The sequence below is a fragment of the Passer domesticus genome, chromosome 24, assembly GCF_036417665.1.
Source record: "Passer domesticus isolate bPasDom1 chromosome 24, bPasDom1.hap1, whole genome shotgun sequence".
Taxonomy (NCBI): Eukaryota; Metazoa; Chordata; class Aves; order Passeriformes; family Passeridae; genus Passer; species Passer domesticus.
Genome location: NC_087497.1, coordinates 3,663,036 through 3,674,204, shown reverse-complemented (window position 1 = coordinate 3,674,204; position 11,169 = coordinate 3,663,036). Strand labels below are relative to the sequence as shown.

General features: G+C 56.2%; 1 protein-coding gene across 4 annotated transcripts; it reads right to left on the bottom strand.

Moving 5' to 3' along the window:
• Window positions 1-4,018: 4,018 nt before the first annotated feature.
• MEAF6 (MYST/Esa1 associated factor 6) lies at window positions 4,019-10,907 on the bottom strand. 4 transcript variants are annotated; one of them, XR_010350502.1, is made up of 8 exons: window positions 10,770-10,907; window positions 10,539-10,654; window positions 10,367-10,454; window positions 9,502-9,547; window positions 8,795-8,987; window positions 5,879-5,936; window positions 5,249-5,282; window positions 4,019-4,785 (listed from the first exon to the last, which is right to left on the bottom strand). XR_010350502.1 is itself a non-coding variant. In XM_064398513.1 (8 exons), the coding sequence occupies exons 1-8, from the start codon at window positions 10,863-10,865 to the stop codon at window positions 4,777-4,779; spliced, it is 612 nt and encodes a 203-aa protein (XP_064254583.1). In that variant the 5' UTR covers window positions 10,866-10,907; the 3' UTR covers window positions 4,019-4,776. The 4 variants fall into 4 exon arrangements, 3 of the variants coding, with proteins under 3 accessions (XP_064254583.1, XP_064254584.1, XP_064254586.1); XM_064398513.1 differs by lacking the exon at window positions 5,879-5,936 and adding an exon at window positions 6,040-6,069; XM_064398514.1 differs by lacking the exon at window positions 5,879-5,936.
• Window positions 10,908-11,169: the final 262 nt, after the last annotated feature.

The following is an 11,169-nucleotide window of genomic DNA, read 5'->3' as shown; positions in this document are numbered from 1 at the left end:
GCCTGTATTGAGCAGTGGGGGCCTGGGGCAGGGTGCAGCCCCCTGTGCTGGGCCAGGCCCAGGCACTGGGCAGCCCCCCAGCCCTGCAGGCTCCTGGGCCAGCTGTTCTGGCCAGCCCAGGGCCCTCAGCCGTGCCTGGGAGCTGGCTGCCCTTGACTGCTGTCCCAAGGAGCCAGCCCGGGGTTGCGACATGAGCAGGAGCAGCTGGAGAGGATGGATCTGGCCCATCAGGAAGTCAGTGGGTGAGTTTTGCAATCCCTCGCCCCAGTGCAAGGTGACTGAAGCTGGTGCTGATCAGACCCTTGTTCCTGGAACTCCCAGCAAGCAGCAGAGCAGGAGGATGCTCCTCGGTGGCTTCACCAGGCACAGTCAGCCCTGGGCAGGGAAGGCTGTGACGTGTCCTGGGGCAGACCCAGGGCCAGTGGCTTGTCCTGACCTGCCTCCAGCTGGCTCCTGCTCCTGGGGAATGGCTGCAGCTCTGCTGGATGGGGCCAGGCCCAGCCAGCACCAAGGGATGGATGGGGGCACATACAGGGATAGAGCTGGGGCTGCAGCAGCCTGGCCCGTGTCCTGCAGGGCCTGGGCAGGGAGGAGTGTGTGGATCCTGCCTGGTTTGCTGAGGCCCTGCTCACAGCTTCACTTACATTTTCTGCCTGTCACGCTGGATGGAGCCACGTGGCTGCTGAGGTGCCTCCATCCACTGGCGTCCTGGAAAAGAGCAAAGGAGAGAGGGGACACCACTGGGAGCACCCAGCCAGGCTCCTGATGGGAACAGAACTGGGAGCCTTTCCCAGCACCTACCTCCCCAGGCTGCCAGTGCCACCCAGTGCCCAGATGGGAGCTGGTGCATTACCTGCACTGCCCATTAGCAGAACATTGCCCCTCCCCAGAGGCTCCCTGTGCCCCTCCACAATTCCCAGCCCCTACCTTCTGGGCTCTCTCCCTCACTCCCACTGGCACTTTGGTCCTCTGCTTCCCCCAGCAGCTCGGGGCTGTCCCCACTGTTCCACCGCCACGGCAGCTCCTGCAGCTGGAGCAGGGTGTGAGGGGCTGTGGGGGCTGGCACCCCCAGGCTGGCACCCCCTGGGCAATCCCAGGGCACTCACCCGTTGGCGCAGGCTCTGCTGTTCCCGCAGCAGCTCCAGGAACCGGCTGCTCCACAGAAGCTTCTCAGCCCCCAGCTCGGTGCAGAGGAATCTGACGTCGGCCTCCAGAGCCTCCAGCCTCCCCAGCATGGCCTCGCCGCGCCACTGCCACTGCCCTGGCACCACAGCTCAGCTCCTGCCACCCCCCACGGCACCGACCAGCCCGGGGCCACCCCTGGGCCGGGACCCACCTGTCTGTCCAGGCTCCCATGCAGAATCTGAGTCCACATCCTCCTCCTCCTCCTCCCTCCCCTCCAGTCTGAGCTGCAGAGCTGTGCCAAGCTGGAAGCCAACACGCACAGTGGGGACTCGCAGGCCCAGTGACCCCTGGCCTGGGTCGGTACCGCGCTGCCCTGCCTGGGGAGCCCCCCGGTGCCACCCAGCAGCGCTGTCACCGGGCTCAGCTCTCCCGGGGGTGGTGAGCAGCCTGGGCTCTCCCACTGGGGAATTACCTCCTCGGTGACCTGGAAGGCGCCATCCCAGCAGCTCTTGTAGCACATCAGCAGCACCTGCGGGAGGGAAGGGCTCACCCTGCGCAGTGCAGGGCCTGGAGCGGTGTCCCTGTGTCCCCAGGGCTCCCGGTGGGCACAGCCACACCCAGCCGGCGCCTGGAGCCAAGCAGCAGCCCAGGGATGAGGGTCTCACACCGGGTGCTGCGGTGAGGCGCTCCCCGCCTCCAGTGCAACACCTGCCAGCCCCTCACAGCAGCAGTGCAGAGATTGCACCCTGCTTCCAGCCCCCAGCTGCATCAGCCCCCACAGCAGCAGCGGTGCAGAGATTGCATCCCACCTCCAGCCCCCAGTGCAACACCCGCCAGCCCCTCACAGCAGCGGTGCAGAGATTGCACCTCGCTTCCAGCTGCAACACCCGCCAGCCCCTCACAGCAGCGGTGCAGCGATCGCACCCTGCTTCCAGCCCAGTACAACACCCGCCAGCCCCTCACAGCAGCGGTGCAGCGATCGCACCCCAGCAGCGCCCAGGCCCCGCGCCCCGTTTGGAGCCGGCAGAGGTCTGGGGGGCTCCCCGGGGCAGGGCAGCGCGGTACCGACCCAGGCCAGGCTCCAGAGCCGCCGCAGCCCCCGCAGTGCTGTCCCGCAGAGCCGCAGGAGCCCGCGGCCCGCGGCGTGCAGCAGCCGCCGCCAGCAGGCCCCGGCCGGGCCGCGCTGCCGGCCCATGGCTCCTGAGGGCCGCGACGGGCTCGGCTCCGCCGGGGCTGCCCTCGCCCCGCTGCAGCGATCCCGAGGGTCAAGGGCTGTCCCGGATCGCCGTGAGCACAGCGAGAGGGGAGCAGACAGGAGGGATCCCGCTGCCCTCCCCGCTGCCCCTTTCCCAGCCGGGCCTCGCTGGCCAGATGAACCCTGCCTAATCCTCTTGGTGACAGGCTGTGCAGGGATTAGCCTTTTCTCCACCTTTGGGGTCCGTAAATACAGTGGCTGCTCTTCTGTGCTGTCCTTTGCTCAGGATTCATCTTTCACAAGCAAAGGACTCAGGCTAGCATTCAGGTAGAGCCTGTGTAGCTCCCTCTGACTCCTGTGCCCAGGCACTGGCCATGCTGGAGGTCTTCAGTCACTCAGGCTCTTTAGGAAGTCAAATTAGGAAGTTTTAGGCACAACTGCTGGAGTCAGGACCCAGCGAGGTCCTTTGACTAAAAGGTGATCCTAAAAAGCTGATCCTTTAACTAAATCAAGTGTTTGCCATTTCTCTTTCTGCCCCATCAATGTGCTCAGGCTGCAGAACAGGCTGTCCCCTCCTTGGTGACAAACACAGCCAGAGGCAGGAATGGCTGCACTTTGTCCCTGCAGCGCCCCAATGTGTCACAGGGAATGCAGAGCTGACACACAACCTGCCTGCACACAGGCTCCGAGCTACACCAGCCCTTTGCTGCTTCTCCAAAGTGTTCCACCCAAAAAAGTCTGGCAGCTTTCCTCGAGGGCAGAGGTGCAGCAGAGACTTCAGCCTCTGAAGCCCAGGTGCTGCAGCCATCCCTGCTTGCAGCAGCAGCAGAACTGTTTTCATACCGAGGCCAGGGAACCAAAACCATCAGCTGAGAATTATTTTTTCCGGCTATGGAGGAGCAAGGCTTTGTAGTTTATGCTGTTTCCTAGATTCTCCACCCCCCTGTACTTAAACTGTAGCTTAAAGCACAGAAGTAGGCCAGCTTTGCAGCTTGGCCTTTAAGCTGCTCTATCCTGACCCCTCAGTGGAGAAGCAGCCGCCAGACCCTGAGCACACCCAGCTCCCTGCAGGATAAACCAGCTCCCTCCAGGAACAAACACAGAGCTGCCCTGATCTCCAGATCAGACACAGCCCAGAGCAGAATTCTGCTCCCCCAGTCCCAGACCCCAAACCCAGGGCAGCAGAGGTGCAGCAGAACACAAACCCTCAGCTGTTCCACGGGCTGTGCACACTCAGGGAGCTCAGTCACAGCCCTGTCCCATGGCCCCTGCCCCAGGGCCCCTTTCCCATGTCCCCCTCCAGCAGCAGGGGTTACACAAACACATCCCAGCGCGGATAAAGCAATTCCACAGCTCAGATCAACAGCAGCAGCAAGATCCTGACGTGGCTGCTGTGAGAAGCAGCCAGCCGTGATTCCTGTCCCTCTCCAGGACAACTCAGCTGGCTCATCCCTGATCTGCAAGCAATGCCAGAACCATGAACATTCCAGTCATGCCTTGCAGCAGGATCAGCCAAACACAGCTGGAGAACAGAGCCTGGCACTCCCTGCAGAGCTTAGAACAGCTACCCCAGGAGAGAAAGCACCAAGTGAACCTCCCAAGGGCCACGGGACAGGGAACAGCTCCAGTGCCAAAGGGGAAGAATCCCAGCAAGTCCTCAAGAAGCAGGTGGACACTAAAAAGCACCAGGAGTCAAAGTTTGGACTGAATAAACCATGAGAAGAGACAAACATGGAACTTTTATTGTTTATGTACAAATGACAGAGGTTTGTATTAAAAAGAGAACCCACCCAAAGTCAGCGACAGTGAAGAGTTGGCTCTGAGCTCTGGCCCTTCCTGCATCTAATGCACTGAGGAATATTGAGAGATGGTGTTTAAAATGAAAGAGAAAAGGGTTAAACTGCCTTCTTCTCTGCTTGAGTAAGAATCAAGAGCTGCTCCACAAAATGAAGAACCTTCCACTGCACAGACTAAACGAAGAAACCCGAAGTCAACTTGTAACTATACACTTTAAAAAAGGCACAACAAAACCAACAAAATAAAACAAAACCAAAAGAAACCAAACCTGCAAAGCTAAATATCAGCAACAAAAGTAATTGAAGTCTCACAAGATGGATGGGACACACTGAATCCTACCCCAGTTCCAGTGGAAAAGGAAATGCCTCTCTGTGGGTCTGCAGGTGACAGGGGGCAGCAGTATCAGCCTTTTCAGCAAGTTCCCGACCAAGGTGGAAGCACAGAACAGTCAGGAATTCAGAACTACTACAACTACTACACCACCTTTGTCTTCCTGCAACTCAGGTGATTAAAATGATGCAAAGTACATGGTCCAGGATTTCCTCCCCCCATCCAAGTCCCTTAGAGTGAGTCACTCCTGCTGCAGCTGCCATCCTGCTTCAGGGCTTCTCAGTGGGGAGTCACAGACCTAAATCCCGGGAGCATCAGCACTGATGGCTCTAGTAGTCCTGCAGAGAAAGGACAGCACAGGCACATTAACACCTTCCCACCTCCGATTCTGCTCTTGGAGCTGGGGGTCTCAGTCCTCTCTCATCTCACACACCACTAGCTGCAGGCAAAACAGATCTTTTTCTTGCAGCTAAACACTGAAAAGCAGGACCCTTCCAACCTTGAGTATCAACTCAAACCAGATGCTTTTGATGCTCCAGATCATGACAAGATAACAGGATGCAAAGCAGCTTTTTCCACGAGAAGCACACGGGAGTTATCTGTGACCTGGGCTCAGAACAGCCCACCTGGGCTCAGCTGCTGTCCCAGCCAGGGGACAATGCCAGTGTCACACTGTGACTCCTCAACCATGACAATAAGAACTCAAATGACAGCAGCAGCAGCAGGAGGGTTTTTAAAGCTTGTGAGCCAGCCAGCCCTTCCAGTGAGCAATGAAAACACAGACAGAGCACGGATACTTACGGCTCTTGGCTTTTTGTTTAACTTGAGATCAATCCTGTGGTTGGAAAGACAAGAGAAACGTCCATGTCAATACCTGACCCAACACCAGAGTTACTGCACAGGGCACAGCTAGACAGACTACAGTTAATCCATCCATTCCCAGCTGGCTGAGCCAGGGGCTTTCCCAGGGTTACTGGGCAAGAGAGCAGCACAGGAGAGCCGAGTTATTATTTGCCAAAAAGCAGATTCCATCCACTCCCAGACAGAATTAATCAAGGGGCACAATCAATCACAGGGTGCTTAGGCAGGTGAACAAGGGGAACTAGGCATGCTTTATGTTAATTTAATCTGCCAGAGGTGTAACTATGCCACAGGTAATTAGCCAGACATAGCGTGAGAGTTATTTACTTGGATAGAGAGAGGAGTTAGAATGACAGGGATTATATGAGCCAAAATTACTGAGTTTAGTAAATTTTTCCAAAAGGAAATATCCAAGTCTATACTTATCTCCTTAAGCAGCAAAGCCAAAAGAATCAGTTTTTAAGCTAAGTTTTAAAGTTAAAAAGTTTTATCTATTCAAATATGAAACAGAAAGGTAAAGAAGAGTGAAGTTAATTTATAATTTGCTGAAGTTATTAAATAAAATGTTACCTCCATCACGCTTTTCTGTTTTTAAAAAAAACTTCCCAGCCTAACCTAATATACATACCTACAATTAAACAGATAAACTAGGGGTTAGCGAGGTCTCAAAAGGCACATCGGTGTCTACACACTAACAACACAGCACAAGTACTAATTCAAGTCAAACTTACTCAAAGTCATAATCAAACATGCCAGACGGGCTGAGGGGCAGCATTTGAAAGGAAGAAAGCAATAGAAATTAATATACTAATGAATTAAATCAATTAATTGATTAGCCACCCTAGCGAGATTGCTAAAAATTAAAATGAAATAAATAACAAAGCCAGTGTTCAAACACCATCAAGTTCTTCAGGTATCTTAACCAGGACTGGACACAAAAAGCACTCTGGGCTTGGCAATCCAGAGTCCCCCTCCCCACTGGATTTCTGGGAACAAGAGGTGTTAGCAGAGGTGGGTTTGGCTCACACAGGGGATTTGAGGAGCTGAAGGAGGGGCAGCTGCCAGACTCAGGGGCAGGACAGGAACCCGAGGGCTTGGAAAACCAAAGTGAGGGGTCAGGAAGCTGGGGAGGGGGCTGGGCTGCCAGGGCAAGGCAAAGCTGCTTCAGGCAGAGGTGACACAGAACTTGGTGCCCAGCCCTGCACTGGGCTGCTCCCCACACCCCAGCGCTGCTGTCCCCTGGTGGCCCAGGGACGTTTGGGCAGAGCTGAGCACTTTGGTGACTGTCCCACCCCCCTTCCAGGTGGCCTCCAGACACAGCTGTGCCCACAGCTGCCAGGATCGATCATGGAATCCCATCCCAGCACTAAGAGCAAACAGCACGGGGCTCCCTCAAACCCCTGTTAGCCGTGACAAGAGCCGAGCACACAGAAATCTCCACCCTGGCCTTGCTGTGGCGCGGCAGGGAGCAGAGGGACAGCACAGCCCCTGCAGCCACACCTGAGGCCCTGTGTGCCCCTGAGGGCCGAGGGCCCCAGAGGGGAAGCCAGGGCCCTCTCCCAGCACCTCCCGCTCCTCCAGAGCGGGGCAGCCAAACCCAGAGTCGTGCTGGCAAGAGGAAGAGCTTCTGAATCAAGAGAAAAGCCAAAATTTATTTTTATTTTTCTCTTTGTCATGCCAGACCCCTCAGGGGACAGACCCACAGGTCTGGCTGGAGCACCTGTGGGGTTGTGGGGCTGGGAATGCCCTCGCTGCACGTTGTTGCTGGGGTGTTTTTAACCTGAACATACTCGAGAATTGTTTGGTCTTGTCTGCCAAAATTTAGGGGATAGTCAGTAACAGCAATCACAATTTTAACAGAGCTTTTATTACAGACAAATTTAATTCTCTTTTTATCGTTTTTAATTCTCTATCTGGCCCTGCTAAGCATTACAAACAGTCAGGTCCTGCCTCGCTGAGCCCCTCGGTGTCTGATGGGGCCTGGGAACACAGAAGCTGCCACAGGTGAGCAGGGCAGGGCTCCTCTGTCCAACAGCCCGGCCTGGCAGCAGCAGCCAAAGCTGCACAGGGGGATGTGAAGGAACCCAGAGCCACACAACCTGTTGGGGGGCAGCTTCCCCCCAGCTCCTGTCCCTAAAGTCCAGGTCATGGACCAGAGCAAAGAGATTTATGTCGGTTCCAGCACCTGCCCTGCACCCAACCATGTTGCTGGCCATGGTTTGTCCAGGGAGAATATTTTATAATTTGTTTGAAATGGCAGTTTTCTTAAGCTGTACTTCAGTTTTACAGGTTGTTTCTCTGGACTTGTTCACGGATGTAGTTTCTTGTGTTATTCCTGAACTTCTTCCAAATATCTACAGGCAAAAAAAGAGATTTGAACTTCTTTGGATTCCCAGCTCATGGGGAACCAAAGGGACATCCGGTCCTTTCGGATATTTGCCCAATTCAGGCTGCTGTAGGAAGGAAATTCTGACCTAAGAATTAAAGACATGCTAATGACTCAACACTTAATGAAGGCAAAAAAGGAGTTAAGCATTTTCCAAGTATTGTACCTACCTTGTGTCCCCACCCCACCTGTCTCCAGCCCCCCTTGTAAAGTTTTACCACTTTAAACCCTTTCTCTAATGGCACGGCAGGTCCCTAGGCAGAGCCAACAGATCAGAGCCAGTCTGCTCAAAGCCAGCACAGACTGGCTCTGAGAGAACTTTTAAAACTCTGTAGTTTTAAAAGTTCCATTACTTCTATAAAATCCTTAGGCCCCAGCTTCAGCAATCCTTCCAGACAGCTCTGCAGTGTTTCCCCTCCACGGTGCTCCTCCCTCAGGGCCTGACCCACAGGCACTGTCACTGCCAGAGCCTGGGCTGAGGGCACAGGACCAGCTCTCTGCCCTCATGATGCCCTAGGGGCAGAGCTGGACAGGTAAATCCAACCAGAAAAGAGTTCAAGGAATCTGTTTCACGTGAATTTCAGGTCAGTTTAATAACAAACACTCTGAGGTGAAGGTGACACAGCAACTCCTCTATGCCAGCACTGAGACTCAGTTGGGATGTGAGAGCTGGAAGGGGCTGGATGGAAATCCAGACACAGGAGTGTCCAAAACCCCAAAACCATCCCCATTTGCTTTCCACCCTCCCTCAAAGAAAGCACTAACATTCCTGTCCTCCTGGGCTCTGCAGCAACCAAGCAGCAAGCTCAGGAGGTCAGGACCTGCTGGAAGGAATAACCTTTATCCTGGAGAGATGGGAGAGCTGGAGAAGCTGCCCAGAAGCACAGCTGTGCCACAGCTGGAGTGAGCACCCTGTGCTGCTTGTTTAACTTCCTCAGCACTTTCCCCTCCTCTTCCAAAACCAAGAAAATCACCCAAATAACTGACCCCAGTTGCCTGTTGGTTATTCCAATGTGTTACTGGCTCCCCTCAGGCAATAAATTCAATCCAGCCCCAGCCAGCTGTCCAGGTGTGGTGAGCAGGCTGCTGGTCCCACTGACCTGTGTCTGTTTTTGTTCTTTCTCTTTTTGTGGCTGCTGTGGTGGCTCCCAGAGGAAGTGGAGGAAGCAGCTTTCTGGGGCTTCACACCCTGCACGGAGCCATCCAGCTCTTCAGCATCCTCCTGGTTGGGCTCATTCTCCTGGTTGTGGAAGTCTGGAGAAGTGTCACTCTCTGTGCCACTGCCCGGCTCCCCTAGAGCAGGACAAAGCCAGGTGAGCACCAGGGTGAGCTCCTGGCACAGCCCTGAGTGGGAGAAACAGCCCCAGAACAGCAGCAGAGGCACCTGAGCCCTGCAGCACCAGGTGAGTCACAGAGCCTGGGAAACAGCTCTGCAGGATGCACAGGAAGCTGCTCCTCAGCCCTGAGGAACCACATCCTATCTGGTGCTGATCACAAAAAGGCTCCTCAGTGTCCTGGAGGTGAGTGGTCCCTGCCCAGGTCTCCTGTGACTGACACATCTACAGATGCAGGGCTTCAGCTCCTCCAGCCTCCTCCTGCACCGAGCACCGAACCAATTTCAATCCCTTTCACACACAACAAAGCCCTCTGAGCCTGGAAGAACTTGGGAAGTCAGGAGCAGCCTGAGGGCAGCAGACACAGGGACTGGGAAGGGGAGCCAGACCCCAGCCCAGATCTGAGACAGGGCTGAACAGTGGAGAGAGCGTAATTCTTCCCAAATTTAGAGAAAAATTACAAAGGGACTTACGCTTCTCAATGAGCTGGTCCTGCACTCCAGCTAACGCACTGACAGCCTGCAAAACCAAAGGGGATGTCAAACCAAGCAGGGATTCACTTCCCAGTGCCCAAAGCACAGAGCCCAGGTCACACAGACATGTCCCTCTGGAGTGCCCGTGGCACCAGGGGTCTGGGGCACAGACAAAGGCAGGGGACAGCAGTGACACCAGCGACAGGCACCTTCCCACCCCCAAACGTGGAAAGGGGCTCTGGGAGAGGCTGAGGGTGGGATGGGGATGCTTGGGGCAGGGAGCCAGGGCAGGGATGGGATTTCAAACGGGGAAGTCATTCTGCAGGTGATCACAGCAGGACTGAGGCACCAAGGGTCAGGGATGGGATGGGAGGGGATGGGATGAGATGAGATGGGGATAAACCAGGAACAGGAATGGGGACAAGGAAAGGGATGGGAATGGGGACAGGAATGGGGACAGGGATGGGATAGGGATAAAACAGAACAGGGATGGGGACAAGGATAGGAATAGGGATAAAGCAGGAACAGGGATGGGGACAAGGAAAGGGATAGGAATGGGGACAGGGATGGGGATAAAGCAGGAATAGGGACAAGGAAAGGGATAGGAATGGGGACAGGGATAAAGCAGGAACAGGGATGGGGACAAGGAAAGGGATAGGAATGGGGACAGGGATGGGGATAAAGCAGGAACAGGAATGGGGACAAGGAAAGGGATGGGAATGGAAACAGGGATGGGGACAGGGATGGGGACAGGAACGGGATGGGGATAAAGCAGGAACAGGAATGGGGACAGGGATGGGACAGGGTTGAGGAGAGGGCTGTGCACAGGGACGGTTACGGGATCAGGGCTCATCCCAGCACTCACCGCTGCTGAGGTGACCGAGGACTTGCTGAAGAGCCTCTCGGCCTCCTTGAACTTGCGGTTCCTGCGGTCGTTCTTGCTGTTGGAGTTCCTGAAACAGAGACAGGCGCGATGGCGGGGCCGGGCGGGCGGGGGGGCCCGGGCCGGGTGGGCATCGCCTCCGCCCCTCACTCACTTCTGGTTGGTGAGATAGCGATCCCAGCCGCGGATGATGTTGCCGTACATCTGCGTGTCCTCCAGGTAGCTGCCCTCGAAGGCGTAGATCTGCCGCTCCAGGTTTGCCAGCGTCTCCTGCCGGGAACGCCGCCGCGCATGGAGCAGGCCCGGCCGCGCCGCCGCGGCCGCGCCGCCGCCGGGGCCGCCCCGCCGCCCCCCGCCCCGCACCGAGCCCCTCCCGGCCGCTCACCGCCAGCTCCTGCTTGCGTTTCACCAGCTCGGCGAGCTCGCGGCGGGTGTCCGGGATCTGCGGGGGCCCGCCGGCCTTGGCGTGCAGCGCGGCCATGGCGGCGCGGGCGGGGCGGGCGGCGCGGCCGCCGGGGCGGAGCCGGGCGGGAGGCGGGCCCGGGACAGCGACAGCGACAGCGGCGCCGAGGGCTGGGATGCTCTGATTCCACCTTCCTAACAATTCAGGTGTGCCCCGATTCTGTCTAGGGGCACTCCGGAGGGAATGAGGGATTTGTCCTTCCAAGCCAGTGTGGGTCTGCTCATAGATAAAACTAGCGCTGAGAGATAAAACAAACAACGGGAAGGATGCCGCTGATTGATGAATGGAATGAGAGGGATTTGTCTTTATACATCTACTATAG